General features: G+C 42.0%; 2 protein-coding genes across 3 annotated transcripts in view; one reads left to right on the plus strand and one right to left on the minus strand.

Moving 5' to 3' along the window:
• Window positions 1-21,347, minus strand: part of hspd1 (heat shock 60 protein 1) — a 22,231-nt gene extending 884 nt beyond the window's left edge. Inside the window, exons 1-11 of one of the 2 annotated variants that reach the window (XM_055637812.1) lie at window positions 21,283-21,347; window positions 20,496-20,672; window positions 15,689-15,941; window positions 10,793-10,875; window positions 7,910-8,005; window positions 6,418-6,511; window positions 5,433-5,601; window positions 4,194-4,293; window positions 3,744-3,989; window positions 1,403-1,577; window positions 359-537 (exon numbers count right to left, since the gene is read on the minus strand). In XM_055637812.1, the coding sequence (XP_055493787.1) occupies window positions 359-537; window positions 1,403-1,577; window positions 3,744-3,989; window positions 4,194-4,293; window positions 5,433-5,601; window positions 6,418-6,511; window positions 7,910-8,005; window positions 10,793-10,875; window positions 15,689-15,941; window positions 20,496-20,669 (1,569 nt within the window). In that variant the 5' untranslated portion in view covers window positions 20,670-20,672; window positions 21,283-21,347. Of the gene's footprint in view, window positions 1-358; window positions 538-1,402; window positions 1,578-3,743; window positions 3,990-4,193; window positions 4,294-5,432; window positions 5,602-6,417; window positions 6,512-7,909; window positions 8,006-10,792; window positions 10,876-15,688; window positions 15,942-20,495; window positions 20,673-21,054; window positions 21,213-21,282 lie in introns of those variants that run through there. The other variant, XM_055637811.1, reaches the window with a different exon arrangement.
• Window positions 21,348-21,591: 244 nt separating this feature from the next.
• Window positions 21,592-23,797, plus strand: hspe1 (heat shock 10 protein 1). The gene is made up of 4 exons (XM_055637815.1): window positions 21,592-21,749; window positions 22,602-22,766; window positions 23,455-23,544; window positions 23,642-23,797. The coding sequence occupies exons 1-4, from the start codon at window positions 21,747-21,749 to the stop codon at window positions 23,690-23,692; spliced, it is 309 nt and encodes a 102-aa protein (XP_055493790.1). The 5' UTR covers window positions 21,592-21,746; the 3' UTR covers window positions 23,693-23,797.
• Window positions 23,798-25,927: the final 2,130 nt, after the last annotated feature.

A 25,927-nucleotide genomic window follows, 5' to 3' on the forward strand; every position in this document is an offset into this window, starting at 1 on the left:
CAATGCATTTCACTAGACCTGGGTACATGTGACAATAAAGTATCATTGAATCATTGACCATTATAGGACTTTTAACCAGGGCATAACAACATTTGGGGGCTGAATGCAAAAATTATAGTTACGCAATATATGCCAAGACCCAGCCCTACCTCATGTGTCAACGTGTACTGCCTAGGTGAGGTCAGCTGTTTGATTTTAAATTCGGTTGTATGCAAAGCAATGCATTTCACTAGACCTGGGTACATGTGACAATAAAGTATCATTGACCATTATAGGACTTTTAACCAGGGCATAACAACATTTGGGGGCTGAATGCAAAAATCATAGTTACACAATATATGCCAAGACCCAGCCCTACCTTGGTGGGATCAATAATTCCTTTCTCCACCATCTTTACAAATTCCCCAGTCATTGCATCATAGCCAATGTCTGGTGGACTCTGCATGATTTTCTCCACAATCAAGCTCCCTTCAGCTCCAGCGTTTTTGATAATTGTAATGGCAGGTATTTTCAGAGCCTTTGAAACAATTGCAATTCCTGTTGAAACAAAGTTTAAAAAAACATTACTTTTTCATGATTCCTGCAAGGCAATAGATCACAGAAAGATGACAAATTCCAGTATTTCAACATGCAAAGAACTGGCCTGTATTTGAGAGTTTATTGGGAAGTGCTAAATGCAAACCAATGGTTCCAAGCAAATGCTTGCCTGAAGCAAAAATGATCTAACACAGCTCAAAAGACAGACCTACACATTTTTTAGTGACAGCCAATCGCTTGTGGGCCACCCATAGAGAGATAAATATATATCAGTTGGTATACACATCTATTTTAAACCGCTGGTGCAAAAAAATGTGCACCACCTAAATTTCTATTTAATGTTTTCAGAGCTGTGGAAGAGTCCAGTTGATCAAGTCACTGTTTGGGTACAATTCATAAGGTACATCTAACAAAACCTTGGGCCACAACCTTAGTGGTTTTAATATAAAAAGCAACAAACAGGACTCGAGGGCCTGAGATGCAGGGAGAGGTTGGAAAGCCCAAGTCTTCCTTAAAGGGCAGAGGTAATCGTACAGGGAAAGGTGTGTGAATTGATACACTGGATAAATGCACAGTATTTTTCCCAGAACATTGACTAATCATGTAGGTTTGGGGTGAGATGGAAAAGATTTAATGGAGGCCAGGTTTAATTTCTTTCACCCAGAGGGCAATGGATATCGAGCAAGCTGCCAGGTGAGATAGTTACGATAACATTTAAAAGACATTTGGATAGGAAAGCTTGAGGGATATGGGCACAAATGCAACAAGATTACTTGGGGCATGAATGTGATGGGACAAAAGGGCCGTTTTCATGCTTTATGACGGAATATTTCTGATGTTTTCGATAGTGAATGATATCACTCACCAATTTTTTGATCTTCATTGATTGCCGTGAGAGCATCCAATACTGGAATACACCGCAGCAAAGCACATCCACCACCAAGAACAATCCCTTCTTCCACAGCAGCTCGAGTGGCATTGAGTGCATCATTTACTCTGTCTTTCTTCTCATTCACCTCCACATCACTGGTACCACCAATCTAAATCACAACGTTAAATGGGTTAAGGTATAAAATTAATACTACTCTTGCTTGAATAAAAATCACGATTCTGAGTGAAAATCATTTTCCTGATGTCATGAGCCCCTTTTCCTTTGTTCCAAGTCAAAGCATCAATTTTGAATGACTCAACTAAATGGAATTTTCTACCGTGCAAATCTGAACAGTGGTGCAGCTAGTAAAGCCACTGCCTCACAGCACGAGACACCCGGGTACGATCTGGGCCTCGTGACCAAGTGGCTTTCTCTGGGTTCCTCCTGCATCTCATGGACGTGTGGGTTTGCAGGTTAATTGATCCACTTTTACATCCACTTCATACACATTTTGGGCCAATAAACCTACAAACCCACATTCGTGGGGTGATGTGGGGGCAAACCCACGCAGCCACCAAGTGAAGACTCAAACTCCACACAGACAGCACGAGGTCAGGATCAAACCTGGGTCTCTGGAGCTGTGAGGCAGCAACTGTGCCAGCTGCACCACTCTGCCACCCTTAATTAATTAATTCCAATTCCCAGTCTTCCACATTAGATTTCTCCTAGAAAAGCAATTCAATCTCCCCTCGAGTGAAAGACCAAGATAATTCACAATCCCATTATTTGGAAATCTTGTTCTTATCTTCAATTTAAATGTGTCTGGTTAATTGGGTATTTTATTTTACTATTAAGAACCATCTAAAAAGATAAATGAAAAGTCTGAAGAAGAGCCTGGACTTGAAACATCACGCATTCCTTTTCACTCCAGCATTTTATGTCTATCTTGAATGACGTGGGTTGGTGTATTACTGGGAATATTTACTTTAGTAGTCAATCGCTTCAAGACACTACATAATGGTAACAAGATATTCTTGAATACCAACTTGTTTGCAATGTAGGCAAAACTACTGAACTTCATGACTGCTTACCGTGCATGCAGAACCTCAACGACAAGGAACCCACAATCTCTTTGTTTAGCAACATATACTGGCCAGTTTCCCACTCTTTCCAAAGCATACATGAAACTAATTGATGACTCAGTAAGAATGGCATGCATGGAACTAACTGATGATTCAGTACGAATGGCATTGTCAAAACAAAGTGCTATGTGGCAGAAATGTTTAAAAAAAAAATCACATTTGACAATCAACTGGAACAAAAGCTGGTCGAGCTGCTGCCTCATAGTTCCAGGTTTGATTCTGATCTCGGCTGCTGTCTGTGTGGAGTTTGCGAATTCCCCCTGCGATCGTGTGGGTTTCCTCTGGATGCTCTGGTTTCCGCCCACATCCCAAAGATATGCAGTTCTGTAGGTTCATTGGCTTCTGTAAATTCCCCCTCGTGTGTAAGGAGTGGATAAGAAAGTATGATGACAGAACTAGTGTGAATGGGTGATTGATGGTCAATGCAGGCCTGGTGGGCTGAAGGGTCTGTTTCCATAATACATCTCTAAAATAAGCACTCTGCAGAAAGCTGCAGCTTATTCCAACAATTAGAACTCAAAAGTGGCCAGTACATGTTATTTAGGATCTGCCCAACTGTGTTTGAATTTGTAGCCTAGAACCAAGGTTTGGAAAATGATTTTGGAATTTTGGATTGGGATTTATGGTAAAACCCCAATCAGCCACATTTCTAAATCCCTGGTTGAGGGGACTGAAACCTATATCCTTTTCAACCATTAAATCCCAGAGTAACGGGCATCGTCAATCCAAATATACAGTCACATGACACTTGTATGATATATTCATGCACCAGAGTGCATTTAACAGATTCTCCACCGGATTCTCCGTACATGGCAGCCTCGTCAGCAGCCTGTCTCGTCTTTTTCTTTTGCTCTTTTGTTCTGGTTACTTGTATATTTTTAGTGTATTTTTAGTTTAGTTGTTAGTATTATGTTCGGGCGGACTGGGATTGCAGAGAGAGTGACAGCAGTCAGTACAACTCTGATCACATCGCGGTGAAGGAGTGCACGTGTGGCCCGGACATTGAACCGATGGCTGTGGGTCTCCGCTTGGGGATTCTCACACGCAGCTGGCGCCTCTTTAAGTCTATGTTTTATGTGAATTTTTATGTGGATATGAATCTTGTTGCTTTTTTGTATGACATTCCTTGTATGTTTACATAATTGGCTAATAAATTCATGACAATTAATATCTATTAAACTTAAATATTTTACCTTTAACACAGCCACACCATCGGATAGCTTAGCCAGCCTTTCATTTAGCTTTTCCTTCTCGTAGTCACTCGTGGTAACGTCCAACGTTTCTGTAATTTCCTCAATGCGCTTTTCGATTGCAGCCTTGTCACCTTTTCCCTTCAGGAGCATGGTGTCATCTTTGGTCACGACCACCTCACCAACTTTACCAAAGTCGTGAGCCTGTACGTCCTCCACGTTCAGGCCAATTGCCTCATCCCCAAATACCTACAAGGACCACAATTAGAAAATCTGGCTACAGTAAAACATATCCATTCACAAGACCCGTGTGATTTGCTTGTTCTCGAAGTGCACAAAAATAGTTTTGCAAAGTCAAAGGGATTTTAGGATTAACTGTGAATATAGTTAAAATCCGTGGGTCTCTGTTCATGCGTAGTTATTTTTGCAGAAACGAATGGTGGGACTACTTACTGTACCACCGGTGGCAATGGCCATATCCTTTAGTTGGTTCTTCCTGTTGTCACCAAATCCAGGTGCTTTTACAGCAACAACTTGCAAGCCAACCTTCAGCCTGAAGATTAGAAGCAAGAAAACTCAAGTTTCATGGATTCAATTAACTGGTATTAATCACAATTAAATCATAATTCATAGATTAATCACAGCAATTCATTTCAGAAGCAGAAAACTAAGAAAGCAATGTTGCTAGTTTCTCCACAAATACACAACATGCCCAATTCACCTAAGATTAACATTATCCTGATTGTAAAAAAATATATAATAAGACAAATATAAAAGGGGCAACATGAAGGGGAACCTCTTTACTCAGAGAGTGGTAGCTGTGTGGAATGAGCTTCCAGTGGAAGTGGTGAAGGCAGGTTCGTTTTTATCATTTAAAAATAAATTGGATAGGTATATGGGCAGGAAAGGAATAGAGGGTTATGGTCTGAGTGCAGGTAGATGGGACTAAGTGAGAGTAAGTGTTCAGCACGGACTAGAAGGGCCAAGATGGCCTGTTTCCGTGCGTTAATTGTTATATGGTGATAATATATTCTATTAATCCAGTTACTTCGCTCATATTGGTGATTTATGAATTAATGGAAGATCTTGTGATTCAACACGGTCCTGCGCACAATGATTCTCTGGAAGGCAGGCATATATTACACATATATAAGGTAAGAGTGGTCCACGGAGTACAAGTGGCCAACTACACTCCCAGAGGGGCTTTGGCAACTGCAGGGACTCCATCCCACACCACCGACCCTCAAAGCTGTTGCTCCAATTGTTTATGAAGACCCGACACAAACATTAAAAATATTTCCAGAATGCCTTTAAAATCCAAAATTATTTGATCAGGACTATATCAAATAAGTTGACTGTTTTCCTTATAGTTGTTCCTTCCTATTCACTTCCACTAGACTACAGCATTGACGGCAGGTCAACCCAACACGGGTTCTGTGGGCAAAATTCCCAATATGAGAGCTGGGATATCCGAGGCAATCTGGACCCCAACATCCTCCTGCATAGTCTTTGCCCCAGGACCAACCCTTCAGTTTGGCTTCAGCAATCCCAAGCTTCGACCCGGTTCAGTGCTTAAACCCGAGCAGGCCCGCTAGCATTTAAAAATAAATTGTCTCACCCTCAAAACTACAAATAAAACCCAAAACGTGCTGTTTTGCAAATTGCAGCGTGAGTTAAGGCTGGTAAACTAACCTATTCAGCACCAATGTGCTGAGTGCTTCTCCATCAATATCTTCAGCGATGATCACCAGTGGTTTACGGTGGGTATTTGCGATCTCCAAAGCTGGCACAATAGACTGCACATTTGAGATTTTCTTTTCGCTGAGTAGAAGGTATGCATCTTGGAATTCACATTTCTGGCCTGTGAAATTTAAAACATGTATTCAAGTTGTCGAAATTTGATCAATTCGGCAGCTGGGAAAAGATTTGCGTGTTCAAATTCCAATATCAAGTACAGACATGAGCAATATCCTCTCACAGGGAGGAGGAGAAAGGGATTCATGTGATCAAAGGATCAAGGGACCAAACCAATCCAAATGTTGATACAAACAGTGGCAAAATAGTGACACAAAAAAATTTATCCCAAGTTGGCAAGATTGAGAAGTCAATGGTGTTGCATTTAAAACAATGGGGAGACATGCAGTATGGATAAGATGAAGGTATCTTCATGGTTCAACCCTTTACAGAGATTCACTAAGCTAACACAAAGGACATTTATTCTAAAGATGACAAAAAATGCTGGAGTAACTCAGCAGGACAGGCAGCACCTCTGGAGAGAAGGCCAGAGATGCTGCCTGTCACACGGAGTTACTCCACCATTTTGTGTCTGTCTTCAGTGCAAACCAGCATCTGCAGTTCCTTCCTACACATTCATTCTGAAGATATGGGTGTTACCAACAAAACCAGCACTTTTCATTCCCAGTTATCCTCAGGTAGTGCCACTGCAGTTCACATAATGATTCCCAGTGTTATATATATATATAGAGCACTGGGATTTATCCCAAGAGATTACAAATGAATAGTGGCATAGAATGAAAAAGTGCACATTATGCGAGTCAACACCCAAAGCATGCAAGGACACCATTATTTGAGTTTCTGTGCAGCTTCCTTTTCTGGGCACTTTTGCAGCAAACTCCAAGAATAAAGTAGAAGCCAATTACAGGCCCAAAAAATATACCTTTAGCCGCATTGATGAAGTAAGGAGAGATATAACCTCGGTCAAATTTCATTCCTTCAATCAATTCAAGCTCATCATGAAGTGTTTTGCCATCCTGTTTTAGAAAACATGTAACAAAACCGTTAAAATATTCTTCAAGAGAATTGTCCACTTCTCTCCCAGCAACGTTTAAATATTTCAGCAGTACACTCGAGTCAAACAGTACTCTGGCCCAACTCGTAAATGCCAATCCAAACCTGTCCCATTTGATCACATTCCTCCAAGCTGTTCCTATTTATATATCTGTCAAAACGTTTTTTAATAAACCTTGTTATTGTACATGCCTCAGCCACTTCTGGCAGTTCATTCTATAAACATACCACCGTGTGAAGAGTTCCACTAAATATTTCCCCTCTCATCTTAAACCTCTGCTCTCTAATTGTATAACCTAAGGAAAAAGGTTTGCTTCACGAGATCTATGGCACTCATGACCTGAATTCATACCCCACTGGTGACTGTGCTGAGCATGTCTTATCAACCCAGTCTTTCCAAACGCATCCTCCTCAAGTTGCTTACCTTGTGAAGCTTACTGGTCTAACGTTACCAAGTTTTTCTTTGAAGTCCTTAAATAAAGCCACATTAAGCACCCTCAGTGATCACCTGCGATGCATATATTCCGCAAGTGTCCTGGCCCAAAACGCTACTTATCCACGTTTTCCAGAGATACTGCTTGAATCACTTAGTTACTCTAGAACACGTCTTTTCTTTTTATAAACCAGCACCAGCAGTTCCTTGTCCCTACAGTTTCTCATCTAGCTTCCCAGTGTTCTTGTATATGTCTGGTCAGGATAGTGAGATTCATCTACCTTCTTACATTTTAAAATATTCAGCACCTCCTCTACTATAATGCAGACTATCTCCACGTCCCCATTACCTCCACCCCCCAGTTCCCCAGTAATCATATCCATGGGGAGAACAGGGGAGAAATATTCATTGATGACTTTGCTCATCTCCTGCGACTCCACACAAAAACGCCCACTTTGGTCTTCGAGGGTCACTATTCTCTCCCGAGTTGTGCTGTTCTCCAAAATACACATCAAATCTCCTCAGATTCTTCTTAATCTCCTCCGCCAAAACTATCTCCTGCCTCAGTTTGGTCCTCCTCATTTCCTCGAGAGTAACTCCTGCATCCCGTGTACTCCCCCAAGGATTCACTTGATCCCAGCTGCTGCGATCTGACCCACGCCTACATTTCTTTGGCCGGATTCTCAATATCTGCCGTCACCCAGTGTTCCCGACTCCTGGCTGCCCTGCCCTTCACTGTGACAGGAACACACACAGATACTCTCATTACCTGACTTTCTAAACCCTCCCACTCACTGGATGACCCTTTGCCTGCAAACAACCCACTTCAATCAATCTTTGCAAGCTCCCATCTAACACCGCCAAAATTCACCGTGTCTCAATCTCAAAATTAACCAGTTTCCCTTTTCCATAACTCTCAGGTACTTGCCTTGACGGTGATGACACCTTTACGTCCAACCTTTTTCATTGCATCAGAGATAAGGTCACCAATCTCCTTATCACCATTTGCTGAAATAGTAGCCACCTAGGAAAGAGAGTCAGAACGGTGATCATGTTACACACAACTTATAATATTTTAGTCACTCAGGATTTCATGTATAACAGACGTACAAACAAGTCAAATTAAGCTGCATTTCTACTGTAAACAAACCCGTGTTAACTACAATGGCAATAGAAAGGACCCACACATTAAAATTACTGATCTAGAATGGCTTGGGACCCAACACTGCAACATTGCCCATTTATGGAGACAACAGGGTCCTAAAGTTACATTATTGAACAGCACCAGTGCCAAGGGAATGTCAGGTCAATACTTGACACAATAAGAGGCTTTTGTACTTTGTACATAGAATGCCAGTGGTGAAGGTGGTGAATTGGGAATTAGACAGGAAGACCTTGGGGAGGTTAAAAATCATCTGCAGTTTTAATCAGATTTCTTCTGTGTAAAGAATGTGGAATAAAGAAAGCTGTAAGGGTCAGTGATTTGGGACCGAAGCACTGAGCATGGGCGAAGAGAACGTATTGTCACACGTCACAGGGCAACTAAAATGTAGGCAGCAAGGCGGCACAGCGGTTGTTGCTGCCTCACAGCGCCAGAGACCGGTGTTTAATTCTGACTACGGGTGCTGTCTACACGGAGTTTGTACGTTCTCCCCGTGACCTTCCTCCGAGATCTCCGGTTTCCTCTCACACTCCCAACAACGTACAGGGTTGTAGGTTGGAATCACACGGAAGGGTCTCCACCCCGAAACGCCACCCATCATTCTCTTCAGAGATGCTACCTGTCCTGCTGTGTTAGTCCAGCTCTTTTGTGTCTACCTCAGGTTTGTAGATTAATTGGCTTGGTATAAATGTAAATTGTCCCTAGTGTGTATAGGATAGTGTTAATGTGCGGGGATCGCTGCTCGGTGCACCTATTTCCGCGCTGTATCTCTAAACTAAACTAAAGACATATCCAAGAGACAGGTACACAAAAATGCTGGACTCAGCGGGTGCTGCAGCATCTATGGAGCGAAGGAAATAGGCAACGTTTCGGACCGAAGCCCTTCTTCAGATGATGGGGGGTGGGGGGTGGAGAAGAAAGGAAAAAGGAGGAGCTCGAGGGCTGAGGGAGAGCTAGGAAGGGGAGGAGACAGCAAGGGCTAACAGAATTGTGAGAATTCAATGTTCATGTCTCTCAAGGAAAAGGAAGGGAAATTAAAAGTGGTGGGATTTAACTGCAAACATTCTGAAATTCTGGTGAAACAACAGCACCAGAAGAGCTTGCTGATGTGAACTTCACATAAAATTGGGAAAAGAACAAGAGAGGGGATGCATTTAGTCCATTCTTCCAAAATGTAATCAAAAACCTGTAGAAAGTACAGAAAAGTCTGTCACTTCAAGCATTTTATTATATTGTGAATGCTTTATCTATAGGGGAATTTTAAAACCAAAGCTTCAGAGTACATTTCACTTTTCTTTTCTAGTAAGCTTCAAATCAGATATAAAAACAGAAAACATTTGGCAAAATCAAGCAGCGTCCAAGGTAATCAGCATTCGTCAGTAACTTTTCATCGGGCCTAGCAATGGGTAGATTGGCTTATGAGCAAGTCTTGTAAACCGCAGTTTAAAAGAGTGAGATGGGACTCGTGCAAAACATAACATCCTGTGAGAGCTGGAGGAGGCTGATGTGGAAGATGCTAGAACAAGGAACTATTGTTTAAGAATAAGTGGTCACCCATTTAAGATAGACAAGATAAAATTTCCTTGAGGGCTGAGAGTTGACTGAATTCGCTTCAAAGACCCGTGGAATACGAGTCTTTGAATTGTTTCAAGGCAGAGATAGAAAGCCACTTGATAACGAAGGAGTTGAAAAAATAATATAGAGATATGGGAGGTTACCTCCGTTCCCAATCCCAGTATACACTATTAGGCTTGTGTTCACATTTATTGTATTTTCTTTCATCAGAAATGGGTACCCTGCGATGTCCCCATAGGTTTACTTTAAAAAGTCCCATGAAATTAGTCTCTCCAAATGTACGCAGGAAAAACTAAAGCAAATATATTTTGATACAACAGACAAAATGGGGCAACATGTAATTTTACCGTGTTCACTTACCAAAGATGGGTTATTGTCTCCTATGTACACGTAATTACAAAGCTAAAGTAACTGACATGAAAATTCTATGTGTGAAGCAAAATACATGCTGCATACATTGAGTCACACAAATGTTTACATGCAAGTTCTTGTAGTTATGTAATTATGTCTAACTGCACTAGTTAGGACCTGTCGTCATAGCCTCAGAATTAAAGGACGTTCCTTAGTAAGGAGATGAGGAGGCCAAGTCAATGGACATTAAGGCAGAGATAGATTCTTGATTAGTGCTGGTGTTTACCCCTCTCGATATCCATCCACTCAATTCCCTAAAGTCCCAAAATTCAATCTCAATTTGCAATATATTAAATCTCAAACTACGCAAGCCTGCTGGGTGAAGAGTGTTAGATTTCTCAACCATGGAAAATTGTATCTTAGTTGCAAATAAAGTGCCTTATCTCACGCCTAATTTCAGAGCCTTTGTTGACAGAAGCAGCCTGCAAACAACTACAGTGTAAAGCCCCTTCAAAGTCCTATTTATTTTTTAGTAATGCCATACTGTCCAGCTGAATACCTGTGCTGTATCTTACATCAATGTTAGGCAGGGTGAGTGCTATTTATGCAGTAATATTTAAAACAGTAACTTAAAAATGCTAATTTAACATTCAGGGTACAAAAAAAAGCCTTAATTCCCAAAACATTCTTAGGGGCATGAAGTATTTCTTACTGAAAACATACCTGAGCAATTTCTTCTGGAGTTGTAACTGGTTTGGACATTTTTTTCAGCTCATTAATTACAACATCTACAGCCAGCATTACACCTGTAAGAAGAGCACAAATCATATCCAATGGCAGTTTGCGTAATCGTTTCCTTACGCAGTTTACCAACCCGTTACATGTTTTATAGACACAAAATGCTGGAGTAACTCAGAAGGAGAGAAGGAATGGGTGACGTTTTGGGTCGAGACCCTTCTTCAGTCTGAAGTGCTCAAATCACTAATAGAAAAAGGAAGTTGGAAGCCAAAGTTAACGTGTAAGAACAAATTGGAAGGAAAGTTCTAAAACTGCTAACTTTTTAAAAAGTAAATTTGGACCCCCTCCTCCTGTAATTCTGCTCTCGCTCCGAGTTTCCCAGCCCCTTAGCTTACACCCCACCAGTCTTTAGTCTGAAGAAGGGTCTCGGCGTGAAACATCACCCATTCCTTCTCTCCACAGATGCTGCCTGTCCCGCTGAGTCATTCCAGAATGTTATGTCTATCCTCAGTTTAAACCAGCATCTGCAGTTCTTGCTTACCCGTTTATTTCTTAAAAACAGATTTTATCAAGATTCAGGACGTCAATATTCTTGTGTTTTTGCATCACTTCTCACGCTCACCATCATGTTCCCAAAACACTCTGAGCACCCAATTTGTTTGTGGCTTTTACACGCTCTCCTGAACCTAGCATTGCACACAATTTCTAAACACTACCATTAAGATTAGACAATTCAACAGTAAAGATCCAGGGTTAATTTTTGTAACATTTCAAGGGTCCAAGTGCTGGAGCAACTCTCTGTGGAAAGCAGAAATGCCGATGATGAAAAGCGATTAGTGATGGGATCATGGTGAAGAAGGGGAGATGTGAGAATAATGTGTTGGATGCAGAAGTTGGTGGGGGGAAAGGCAAGGAGCTGGGGGAGGAAACCAAGTTCACTAAAGAAAGATTTAGCAATTGTAGAACTTTCTCCTTCCCAATCACCTACAAGTTTACTTTGGCTTCTGTTCCTTTTTATTCTATTAGTGATTTTAATAAAGCATTTTGTTTTGAGCAATCTTGGATTGTTTTTCTTACATATTTACAGCTAATATTCTAATTTGTAACACATTTCAAAATGTAGCCGTTCACTTTATAATAAATGGTGGAAAACAAAAGTATCTATTATTTAAAACAAGAGCAATATTTAAAAATCCCATGGAAAGGTGATTTTTAAGTTAAATATAATGCTAGCAAAGGTCACCAAAAAAAAAAAAATCGATGAGCATTTTTGGTGCAAAGTCATAGTGGAAATCCTTGTAGTATCCCCTTCTAGCACTAGATGGTGCTGCCAGGATATTTTACTATCAGCTCCAGCCAATGGTTGCAATTCCCATTCCAAATGTAACGCAGTAATTGGCGAGTTCAAAAACTTGACTGATGCAAGATTTTGTAATAAAACTCAGCACGTGTTCTACCCCACACTTACGCAAAAGATTTAAGAGAGACAACTGGATGCAACAAAACTCAATGGTGAACAGAGAACCTTGTGCTAAGGATCAATTCCATCATGCCCAAGGAATCAAATGTTTATCATAGCACTTTACAACTTACAAAACTCTACCTGAACTTGGTACAAGATCTGGGCACATTTAAGGGATTTTCACATTGTCTTCTAACAAAGGATGTTACCTGGCTGATTGAGTGAATTCCAGCTCTTACAGTAACCCCACCAACTGGACATTGTCAAAGGGCTCCTCTCTAACATGTCCGCGTGAACACTCCTCTGGCATTGCAATCCAAGTGGAAGCCCACGTGATCACAGGGAAAATCGGAGGTCAGGATTTAACTTGGGTAATCAGCCTGCATCCCGAATTGGAACGACGTAGGCAACAGGGGGAAGAACACCTAACGGGCAGCCAGAATTTAGTGAGATGTATTCCTTGCTATTCTAGGGGAGTTAACTATAAAGATATCGCAGAGGGATATCTAGTGAGAGGGGTTCAGACAGAGAAAATGCAACCATGGATCTCCAAATTTGAGAGAATCCGGAAACTGGACAAATGGAATTCAATGTTTGGTGAAAATACACGGCAAGCACTCCTTGAAGAATGCAAATCAATTTAGAAGGGATCCAACCAGAAGAACGAGTCTGTGCAGGGAAGGGCTGCCAACAGCAATAAACCAAGTAAAAGATGAGCCAATCAGGGAATTCTCATGGGGCAGCTGTACAGTGTCTGCTGACACCGAGTCAAAATCATGTTTCAATTTTGATCACCAGGCCATAAGAAATTTCAAGGAATGGAGTGTATACAGAAGAGGTACAACGCTGACACCTGGTGTCAAAGGATGGAGTTGCAAGGAAAACAAATTTTGGCTCATAATTTGGGCACTATTCAAGGGGTTTATATTTTAATTGGTTCTAGAATTTTAATGGGAAGTGGGAGACAGGGCTTAAAAGATATGATATGCACAAAACGTTGGAGGAACTCAGCGGGACAGGCGGCATCTCTGGAGCAAAGGAATGGGTGACGTTTCGGGTCGAGACCCTTCTACAGACTCTTTTTTTAAATATATATTTATCATGAACACACCAGCAAAGATCACTAAAATTCATAGCAATCTCAATAAAGTATAAAGTCAACCAGATAACAACAAGAGGGAATCGCAGAGGATCCTGATTTTTATAGTATTCACCTGGGCAATGCTGACCATGCTGTCAGATATATCCCTGTTGTCCTATCCATTCCTCCCCCACGACCTCTACATATAAATCTAACTGTCTTTTCACTTTCCCAGTTTTGAAGATGGATCTATTAGTTGGATATATTTAAGGCAGATAGATAGATTCGTGATTAGTACGGGTGTCAGAGGTTATGGGGAGACGGCAGGAGAATGGGGTTAGGAGTGAGAGATAGATCAGCCATGATTGAATGACAGAGTAGACTTGATGGGCCAAATGACCTCATTCTGTTCCTCTCACTATGATTTTAGAAATCTGAACCATTTCCCTTTCCATAGATGCTGCCTGGTCTGCTGCATATTTCCAGCATCTATCGCCTCTTAACTTTCAGATTCAATGGGGCCTCGCCTTTGCCCAATGTCCACAATACAAAATCTTCCTGCAATAATCCCTGCATGGATTTAATCTTACTCTCACTTTACATTCACCTTTACATAACCGCATGGAGCAAATGGTCAGATGTAACAATTATTATTTTGGTTGATATCAGACAAAAAAAATCAAGTATTAATTTGTAATAATTTTACTGTACTTATGACCTCGGTGTCACCATGAAACACAAGTGAATGGCCACCTTCCTCACAAGATCTGCCTTTACTGGGTTCATTTAAAAATTCACAAAACGCTGGAGTAACTCAACGGGTCGGGCACCAGCTCTGGCGGACAGGGACAGGTGACGTTTTGGGTCAGGACTAAAGAAGGGACCCGACCTGAAACGTTACTTAATGACTTAATGAATGGGTTTATTGGTCAAGTATTCACATACAAGGAATTTGCCTTGGTGCTCTGTCCGCAAGTGACATGACATACAGTGGCAGTTAGGAATGACACATAAAACATTAATAATAAAACATTATTGGTTAAATTTGTGAATTACGTAAAATACCAGAGCAAAAGGAGGCTACAGTTTTTTGGTTATTGAGTAGAGCTACTACTCGTGGAAAAAAAAAGCTGTTTTTATGTCTGGCTGTGGCAACTTTGACAGTCCGGAGTCGCCTTCCAGAGGGAAGGGATTCAAAGAGTTTGTGGCCAGGGTGAGAGGGGTCAGAGATGATCTTACCAACTCGCTTCCTGGCCCTTGCAGTGTACAGTTCATCAATGGGGGGCAGGTTGAGGCCAATAACCTTCTCAGCTGATCAGACGATTCGCTGCAGCCTCCGGATGTCGTGCTTGGTGGCTGAGCCAAACCAGACCATGATGGAGAGGGCAAGGACAGACTCTACGATGACCGTATAGAATTGGACCATCATTGCCTGTGTCAGATTGTGCTTCCTCAACTGCCGTAGGAAGTACATCCTCTGTTACCCATGGATAATTTCCCCAGAGCTGCTGCTTGACCTGCTGGGTTTCTCCAGCACTTTGTGCCCTTTTGTATAAACCAGCATGGCTCTTAATTTAAATGTTATTCCTTAATTAGTAATTAATCACATAACGTTTATGAAACACCAGACTATCTGTAAAGCCATACAGCATGGAAAGTGGTCCTTCGGCCCAATATGCTTCCACACTTACTAGACACAGTTACACAAATTCAGGCAGACAATGTGTTTTAGTTCACATCAATCTATTTGATATGATCAGCCATGATCATATTAAATGGCGGTGCAGGCTCGAAGGGCCGAATGGCCTACTCCTGCACCTAATTTCTATGTTTCTATTTCCTGTGCATTTGCCAAGTGAACAGTCGTTAGCAAATGCATGCTTTGAAGCAAACTGCAAGGGAGGAAGAGGGAAGGTTTCCAGACAGAGAAAAGAAGGCAAGGAGAATTGGCAGCGGAAAGAGCAGCAGTTAATGGCTCGTGATTGTTAAATGTCCCATTCCAATGAAGGGTCACGTACCTGAAATGTTAAATGATTTTCTTTCCAAAGATGATGGCTGACCCGTTGAGTGTTTCCCACAACTTCACCCTCTATTTCAGGTTTTTTTTTTTAGATTTTCGTAAGTTTGAGGTGCAATCTCACTTATTGAAGGGCCATGAAAACATTATTTTTTCATTTGTTTCGCTTTAGTTTGTGGTACAATGTTTGCCATATTCAAATATATTAGACCCATTTATGTAAAACATGCAATATTTGATTTTCAAATCTAATTTAGCATAGAGTTCCTAGGTTGAAAGATTATAAAACATTTGGCAATCAATGCAGTTATCGCAACCAACCTCGTCTAATCTCCACTGGGTTAGCTCCTTTACTGATTTTTTCAAACCCTTCTTTAGCGATGGCTCTTGCAAGAACTGTTGCAGTGGTCGTCCCATCACCCGCTTCTTCATTTGTGTTGTTGGCAACGTCTTGTACAAGTTTGGCACCAATATTTTGGAACTTGTCTTTTAACTCGATTGCTTTCGCCACTGTCACTCCATCTTTTGTCACTTTAGGACTTCCCCAACTCTGTTCAAGAATGATTGTTCGACCCTAGATAAAATCAACAAACAATCGTGGTTGATTATCCACTTACCAGAAGGCACCGACCGACATTGCACAGAATCGAAGCAATACTGCATTGAAATTATTAAGCATCAATTTTATTCTCCCCTCCACCCCCTTAGCCATGGTGAGTGAATTTTCAATGACTCGCCAACCTGTAGAGCTTTGTAATGTAGAGAAAACCTCACACTCTCTGCACAGACAGCAGCACCGGAGGTCAGGTTTGAACCCTGTATCCTAGCGCTGGAGCAGCAGCCCTACCAGTGGCATCACCACAAGGACACAATGGATAGTAGAATTAGGCCATTCGGCCCATATCGTCTGCTCCATCATTCAAATCATGGTTGATCTATCTCTCCCTCCTAACCCCATTCTCCTGCCTTCTCCCCAAAATCTCTTGACACCCGCACTAATCAAGAATCTATCTATCTACCTCTGCCATAAAAATATCCACTGACTTGGCCTCCACAGCCTTCCATGGCAGAATTCCACAGATCCACCACCCTCTGACTAAAGACATTTCTCCTCAACCGTGCCAACCTTTGCTGCAGGGCAGCACAGTCCCTGACATTTCCATAACCGCTCCTCTTGCAAAATGCTCATCCGTACACTAGTCAATTTGAAACAGCAATCTCAGCCATCAGGTCATAAATTGCTATTGGTTGCTATCCAAGCAACAAAAGAACATGTATTCACTCTGGGAAAATAACCTTAATAGCTGACTGAACCTAAATTAATGTACCACTCTGTTGGGAACAGAACATTTTCACTGAAAACTGTTTGGCAGTTTAGAGTTCTTTGACTATTTTCCAATAGAAGGGACTGAAAATGTACCTGAAACACATAAAAACAGACCACTCAGTTCTTTGGACCTGTCCACCCTTCAAACAATGATTGTTGACCCACTGTTGCAGCTATGTCTTTCTTTACTTCGGTTATGTCCAATGGTCCTTGTTGCAAACGTACACTGGCACCATCTCCCGATGTGGCAAGACCAAGCGTAGACTTGGCAATTGCTTCGCCAAACACCTATTAATGTTCTGCCAAGTGGACACTGGATCTCCAGGTTGCTAACCATTTTAACTCCATGAGGATCCCCGTGTCCTGGGCCGAGCCTCCATTGCCAGTGAGACCACAGCAAACTGGAGGAACAGTACCTCATATTCCGCTTGGGCACTTTAAAACCCAATGGAATGAACATTGAATTCTCCAATTTTAGGCAACCCAACCCCCTTCTCACCCGCCATCTTCCTCCCGTGCCCCATCTGGAATCACACTTATCTCCCTCCCTAACCTACATTAATTCCTCTTGGTTCACAACCGCAACTCTTCAATCCTGTTATATCACTCTGCCTTGTCACCACTGGCGTTTGCCCAATCATCTGCCTATCAACCCCCCCCCCCCCCCCCCCCCCCCAGTTATATTACTTGCCAGTCTCTGTCCTGCCCCTAGTTAGACACAAAATGCTGGAGCAACTCAGCGGGACAGACAAGGCAGCATCTCTGGAGACAAGGAATGGGTGACGTTTCGGGTCGAGACGCTTCTTCATTTTGTGTCTACCTTCAATTTAAACCAGCATCTGCAGTTCTTGCTTACACATTCTGTCCTTCCCCTCCTCTCTCCCACTTTTCTTCACTCCCCCCCCCCCCCCCCATCAGTCTGTAGAAGAATCTCAACTGGAAACTCCACCTATTAATGTTCTCCAGAGAGTCTCCCTGACCCAGGGTTACTCCTGCATTTTACTCTCTCCCCACTATTGCAATACCATTTCCTGCTCTTTCCACATCCTTTAATATGCCTGGAAATCTATCTATGTCTTAAACATATTCAGTGACTTGGCCCAAACAGGTTGTTGGTCCACAATCCCACGTTCAAGCAACTTAATCAGGCCATGGGAAGTTATCAGACTGTTCTTTTCTCCAATGTCCTTTTTATTTTAAAAGCAGGCATACAGTTGTCCTCCATTTGATTTAGTTCTTGGATCCTGAGAATTTCTGGATGGACAAAGATCTTCAGATGATTCCAAAAATTTGATATATTATTGATATACAGTGTCTCTAGATAACACTCACTTACTTATGTTCATCTGCAATGGAATATAACAATGTTTAGATGTTTTCCCACTCAACACAATTTGCCCTTGGAAACAGACAGGGACGCAATCTAGATCACTAATCAGTAAGAGATACAGCATGGAAACAGGCCTTTCGGCTCACTGAACCTGCACCAGCTGTCAATTATTCATTCTCACTTTTATTCCCCCTCCACCATCAACTCTACTCAGGTTTTGCTCCTCACCCACACAGCAACAGAGAGAAAGTGCAAATTCAACACAGACAGCAGCCAAGGTCATGATTGAGCCCAGGTCACTGATGCTGCGAGGCAGCAACTCCATTAACTGCGCCACTGACGAAGGAATTTCACAGTAGGATTCGGTTGCTGGAGCACTACTGGAACAACAGCACGCTTCCACTAGGTGCTGAAGTCTTTTCCCCAGAGAGCAATCTCTGTGACTGGGGAGGGGAGCTGGGAAGGCATGAAGGCCAAAGATAAACTATAGTTATGCTGAAATGGACCTTGAACGGCATTGTTTAAAGTAGAGTTTGCAAGGTTTGGCAGAGCTTAAAGATAGCCTCTTAATAAAAATTACTGAGTCAAGATAGCAACGTGGCCGGATTGACCATTCATGAGGTCACTTACCTGAAGTTGAAATAGGTTTCTGCTCGTCACTTGGGAATTAGAGATAAAAAACGACAAAATAATTGTCCTTGATATTTCCTTGGAAATAGGATATTTCCCTCCAAAGGTAGTTATGATTATATTATCCTCAGTTTGCATACAATTCAAGAGTTCACAAATCAACTTTCCACAGTATAATTTTATTGTCAAACATACTGGGTTTCTGTCAGGAAGAGTTTTGCTGCTCTTGAAAACCTGAAAAGCTTCTCACCCCAAACCATTGCTCAGAACAGAATCCATCCAGGCAGACGTACAACTTAGTGAATTAAAAATCTCCAATGAACTTCCACTGAACTTGATAACACTACAGTTAATGATAACACAGCAAGTGGACAGTGACTGTGCTGGATACTTAACTAGGAAGATTAGTGGAAATTTAAAAAGAGATTAGTGCAAACTAAATCAATACTAAAGCACTGCATCTTTTACAAGCTAAGGAACCGGCATCAGAAAAAAACAGATCAATCAGAGACGAACTCCAGTTTTAGGGTCTTGAAGATATTAATGATTCAGAGGTTACACAAAAAAGCTGGCGCAAGGTTGTAAAGCACCGAAACTGGCCCTTTGGCCAAAAACATCCATATTGCCCATCTACAGTGACTGTAACTGATGCCACCATCTCCCCTGGCAGCAAGATGAAGATATCAACCATTCTATGTAAAAAAAATACTATCCCCTCAAATCACCATACTCTTGTGTTTGATATCCATACCATGGGAAAAGTATTCTGGGTAACTACCCCATTTATACCTCTTTTTTTTAATCCACGCTGGATTTGATTCTAAAGTGGTATTATTCAAGTCTGCATAACTCTTAACAGCAGGGAGATATTGATTCATCTTAACACCACTGATATTGATTCATCCACCATTTGTGAAGTTTTTAATCTCCTTCTCAAGAATGAACCGCAAGTCCCCCAAATCTTGGAATTTTACCCAGAATAAAAATCCTGAGCTTAAAAACGAGGAGAAAACTGACTCAGAAGAGGAGTGAGCTGAGGTAGTGCATTTCATTTGGTGGCTTTGTTCTCAACCTTTTTTAGTTCATGGCCCCCTTGGGCTCTTTAATTTTTCTGTGCCCTCCCCCCCCCCCCCCCCGACATTATTAGCGGAAAAAAGTGGGCCCCTTCATTGAACCTGTGGCCCCCTAAATCCCCATATTTTTTCTGTGGCCCCCTGAAATTTGCCATGGCCCCAGGTTGGGAATCACTGCTATATGAGAGAAGTTATTCACAGGAACATCTCAGTAATCTTGATTTAGAAAATTGAACGATGTTTGCAATACATCTATGTGATGCACCCTCAGGTTAAAACAGCTCACTGCTTCAAGTAGTAGTCGGAAAAAAAGCACACTACTTCACGGTTGTTATATTACAACTGAACATTGGACCTGTGGCCAGCAGAGCTCACTTGTGAATGTGAGCACATGCTGACTTAATTGAACTGCAGAAAGAGACAATGTTGCAGATTCAAATGATTCACCAATTACTTAATCTTCACTGCTATTACCCACCACTTACCCCTTTTGAGCTCGAGTTTTGCTGCGACAATCACAAGGCTCCAAGTTCCTTTCAGCAGTTCCATTAACAATTTATCCGAGCAAAATCTATGTCTGAAACATTGGCTACTCCAGACCTCCTGTTTATCTGGAACTTGCTTGCCAGAAGAGATGGCGAATTCACATACAGACATTAAATCATATACAGTCAATATATTTAAGAGACGTGTAGATGGGCAAAAAAGGTGGACATGGATGTGATGGGCTGAAGGGCAACATCAAACTTATGCCCGAACTTTAACTACCTTTGGCCCCATGGTAACGGCCACAGCATCGGCGAGAAGGTCGACACCTTTCAGCATGAGAGCCCGAGCTTCAGAGCCGAACTTCACATCCTTGGCGTAAGCTCGGCTGAGCCGAGGTGTAAGTAGCCGTGAAACAGGTCGCACTTGGCGCAAAGCGGTCGCTAAACGGAGCATTGTCTGCAAGAGGACAAGACGATGGTTTTACAAGTTAAACAGCTCGACGAGTAGACGGGGGAGGGAGCAGAGATGCGGCGCAACCCCGGGCCACATGTCGTGAAAGTACGCACGTCACAAGGTCAAATCAAAAAGGCACAAAAACACTAAATAAATGCTATTCACAAACATCCCACTTAAAGAACATTAACATTTGCAAACGCGTCGTCCGACTGTAGATCCCGTTAAAACGCAACATTATAGCAATAACCCCCCCCCCCCCCCCGGTTTCGCCGATTCATTCATTGGCTCATTTTACTGCGTATTTTGCACCCATTTTGCAATTACAAACTCATTCCAAAGCAATGATTATTTAGCAAACCTATTGCACAACTGCCATACTCACTAATTCTATTTGTGTGTCTAAGGGTAGAAGTGAGACAGTAAACGCTCTGCAACAAGAGCGTTGAGCAGCTACACGCAGACTGCACGATCCCAGATCCTTGCCGCTGCGACTCGCCCTGCGTGAACACGTGGGTGAACAGCCGGGCTACCAGCCGCAGCCCCTCACTCTGCATAGTCTACAACCACCCTCCCTTCAAATCCCCGGCCACCAAGCAAGCTGGCGTCTTACCGACAAATTCCAGTTGAGTGCAGCAATTAAAAAGATCTCTGGACTTCAGCAGCAAAACACCGGAATAAAATGCAACATTGGGCTAAAAGCAAAGCTGTGTTTATCCCGTATGCTCGTTCAGGGGTGCGATTTCCAGAAAGTTCCAGACGCTTCGCGCGGGCGAGGTCAAAGTGCACGTTATTTAAGCTTAAATGTAATTGTGCAATAATTTTCTTAGCAATTCTTGCACAAAAAGTTAAATTGGGAATTGCACGGAGGCGGCGAGAGATGTTTCACTTTTTTTGTGAATAGAAGGCGAGGTTCTAGAACCCGGTGTAACATTTTCCTGACGTTCGAGGTCACGTCGCCGGGTTCGAAGGCTATTTCCTCACGTGGACGGGCTACCATCGTCGCCGTTGCAGAAAGAAAGAAGGCTGCAAGCAAGCTAGTCTCATTGCTAGCACTTTCTCCAACACAGAGCAGGAATGGTAAGCGTCAAAAAGACAGTTTCAGGTTTTCTCCATGTGTCGTGTTGCGAGGTGATTAAAAAGCGTTGTGTTGTACGCCATAACGTGGGGGAAGCTGCAAGTTTTTAAAATAAACTGCTTGCGTGATACAAAATACCTTTTGTGCTTTTAGTAGAAATTAAAATCAAATTAAAAAATACAATGAAATTCCCCAGTAAATTGCTTGAAGCCATTCACCACTACAATCGTGCTTAAAATCATAATGATCTCTGTGTTGGTATCAGAAACCAGATTGTAACATATCTATTGTCGATTGAAGTTGCTACATATTTGCTATTCTGTATCCCGCATTGATATTTGAATGGAAGTGAACAACTAATATTGTTAAGTACATTTAGGTAAGCGACCTTGTGTGAGATTGGGCATGTCTGCAAGGTCAAATGAGCCACATTTACTTTGTGGTGAGGGGCGATTGGTTTAGGAAAAAGTAGTTTTAAAATGTTTACTATTTTATTCTGAAATTTCCCTGCAAAATAGCTTTTGTAATTTTCCCTTCATAACACTTAAGACTATTTTCTTCGAAACGTGTTGCTATTGAACCAGTACTTGTAATAGGAAAATGTATCTTGAATACCATCTATTTTTATTGTTATATAAACAAAGTATTTAATTGCGTTACAAGGTAAAATAAACTGCAAATATGGTAAGTTTGTCTAACTCATTTTGTAATTGCAGATTTTCAAAATGATGTTGATCATAATTTATAAATCAATAGCAATAAATTCAGGTCAAGCAACGTTAGAATAACTTAGAAAATGTGATTTGTAATCTTTTTGTTAAGTTACAAAATGTTTTTTTTAAATATTTCGACAGGCAGGTCAAGCATTCAGAAAGTTTCTTCCTCTCTTCGATCGTGTATTGGTGGAAAGAGTTGCAGCAGAAACAGTGACAAAAGGTGGCATCATGCTTCCTGAGAAATCTCAGGGAAAAGTGCTGCAAGCAACAGTCCTAGCAATTGGACCTGGCAGCCGAGTGAAGGTTTGTTTCTAAGTAGTGTCTGATCGCATTTAACCACATTCTTGTCTTATATGAGCATTGCCTTCCCCAAATCAAAGTGGCAGGAAGTCCCCACAGTTATTAACTGAGTTGTAAAGCCAGACAAAGATTTCTGATGGTTCGAGAAAGGATTTTGCTATTCTCCACAACTCGAGATTTGGTAAAAATCAGATATATTGCAATACTGAGGAACCTAACTCTAATGAAAGGTGCAAAGTATGTAAGTAAAGTCTCTCAAAACAAATGTTACTGTCCTAGTATTTATAAAGAACTTTTCTGGAGCCCCTATTTGTTTTTGGTGCTATTTTTACTCTTGTGTTTAAATACATTCAAAAGACCACTTGTCCTATGTGTTCAATGAGGAAAATTATCAATAAAATTATTTAAAATGTGGCCTGAAGATTACAGATAGCTGGAGTAACGCAGCGGGTCAGACAACATCACTGGAGAAAAGGAATGGGTGACGTTTTGGGTCGAGACTCTTCTGAAGAAGGGTTACCTATTCCTGTCTGATCTGCTGAGTTACTCCAGTTTTTTCTGTCTAATTTTGGTTTGAACCAGCATCTGCAGTTCCTTCTTACACATTTAGAATATGGGCTTCTCAGTAACTGAGGATGGTTGTTACAAAATGGGGCAAGTGTTCAGAGGTTAATTTGCATTTATTTTCCAGAGTGGCGAGATTCAGCCAGTTAATGTAAAAGTCGGTGAGACTGTTTTACTGCCAGAATATGGAGGAACAAAAGTTGTTTTAGAAGATAAGGTTAGTACCATCATCCATATTTTGAATGTCAGTAGTTCCCCCACCCCCACCCTTTTTCCCCACTATTATGCATCAATTTCCTTTTTCTCTCCCACAGGATTATTACTTGTTCAGGGATGGAGATATTCTTGGAAAATACACAGAATAGATGTTGGATGAACTGACCATTCCGTGAAGTACCTGTCTTTCTGTTCCAGTCTGTAAATACTGTTTTTTTGAGCATTGGTACAATACAATAAAAATCAACATCAAATCCATGGTTTCTGTATCCTATTTTGTGGAGTTGCAATTACAACTGAATATGTGAACTAATGAATCATAACTTGATGTGTTTATTGTTAATATTTTAAGATTTTCACAAGCGCAGTAGTTTAAAAACAAAAGTGCTATAAATGTGTCCTTGCCACCTGGATAAGTCTACCAGCCCAGTTGCTTTATAACTGGAGATTAAATATAATTTGTACGGGTACCAATGAAAGGTTTAAATACAGTTCACTTTATTCCTCTTTTCATGTAGTAAGGTGGATTTTAATCATAAAGGGGTTAATTGTAAAACATCAATACATTTTAATTCTGAATCAGCAAATCTTTCCTATCCACGCAAGTGTCCCAATCTCTTTTAAAGATTCATCTTGATTTCCGCTTGAGATCTCCATTCTTACGGAAATCAGTTTGAGCTAATTAATTCCATATGCGGCCAGGAAATGTTATGGATAAGATAATGTTTCAGCTGTAATATTGAAGTTATGCTCCAGAACTAGCTGTTCCAGAACAGTTATAAATTTGACACATAACTGACTGAATAATTGTTCAAATTATGTTATTTAAAAAAAAAAAAAAGTCAAATGTAACCTGGCTTAATGGCAGTTCACAAATCTACTCGTCCATAATCCGATCAGGTTGGTTTATGCAGCTGTGTCTAAATAGGAAGTGAATACCTGAGACAAACTGGCATTTGAATGAGCGTTGCATCAAGATGACATGCTTTATAAAACAAGTCACTGGACATCCATGGAAAATATTGCAGTGTCTGAAATTGTACTTTATGCAAAAGGATGACGTGTGTGATGGTGGAGGGTGATCATTCCTGCCCCAGGTCAACACCACAGGAGCTTCTCAGAGCAGTGTCAATAGGTGCAGGAGTAGGTGGAGGAGTTGGAGTAGGAGTTGAAGAGATTAGTGAGGTAGGGGCAGAGAACGGGGAGGCAGGACTTCAGCAGGTGCAGGCCCCTACTTTCAACATCTCCACTGACCTCCTTACCCCTCCTCCACACTGCTTCCTCTCCCAGTTTGACCTGGTCACCCCTATTGAAATCTCCAAACCCATCAGCTCTTCCAAACCCACTACCTGCTCCCTCGACCCTCTCCCCACTGCCCTGCTGAAGTCCTGCCTCCCCGTTCTCTGCCCCTACCTCACTAATCTCTTCAACTACTCATTGTCCCAAGGAATTGTCCCCTCCGCTTTCAAAACTACTGCTGTCACACCAATCTTAAAGAAACCTGGTCTTGATCCCTCCTCTCTCATTAACTCGCCCAATCTCAAACCTCCCCTTTCTTTCAAAAACCCTGGAGCGTATCGTTGCGTCACAACTTCATTCCCACCTCCTTGCGTATAACCTACTTGAAACCCTCCAATCTGGCTTTCGCCCCCTCCATAGCACAGAAACTGCTCTCCTCAAAGTCCTCAACGACCTCCTCACCTCTGCTGACACTGGTTCCCTCAACATCCTCATCCTCCTCGACCTGAGCGCAGCCTTCGATACAGTGAACCATAACATCCTGCTTACCAGACTTGGGGACCTTGGCATTGAAGGTTCTGCACTCAGCTGGCTCTGTTCCTACCTTTCCAACAGATCCCACTTCATCTCTCTCCACAACCACACCTCTGCTACAGCCACAGTCACTCAAGGCGTTCCCCAAGGCTCCATACTCGGCCCCCTCCTCTTCATCATCTACATCCTCCCCCTTGGTCAGATACTCCGCCACTTCAACCTGGACTTCCACTGTTACGCCGATGACACCCAGATCTACCTTGGCACCAAATCCCCCCACAACCCCCCCCCCCCCCTCCCCATATCAACTCCTGTTTGTTAGCTATAAAAACCTGGATGCAACATAACTTCCTCAAACTCAACAGCGATAAGACAGAATTCCTCCTCATAGGCTCCAAAGCCACACTCAGCAAAATCAATAACCCCACTCTCACCATCAACGGCACCACTGTCTCCCCATCTCCCAAGGCCCGCAACCTTGGCGTGATCTTTGATTCCACCCTCTCCCTTGAGCCTCACATTCGCCATGTCATTAAAACCTCCTTCTTTCATCTCCGCAACATCGCCAAACTCAGACCCTCTCTCACACCGCCCGCTGCTGAAAGACTCAT

Source organism: Leucoraja erinacea, chromosome 7, assembly GCF_028641065.1.
Source record: "Leucoraja erinacea ecotype New England chromosome 7, Leri_hhj_1, whole genome shotgun sequence".
NCBI classification, from domain to species: domain Eukaryota; kingdom Metazoa; phylum Chordata; class Chondrichthyes; order Rajiformes; family Rajidae; genus Leucoraja; species Leucoraja erinaceus.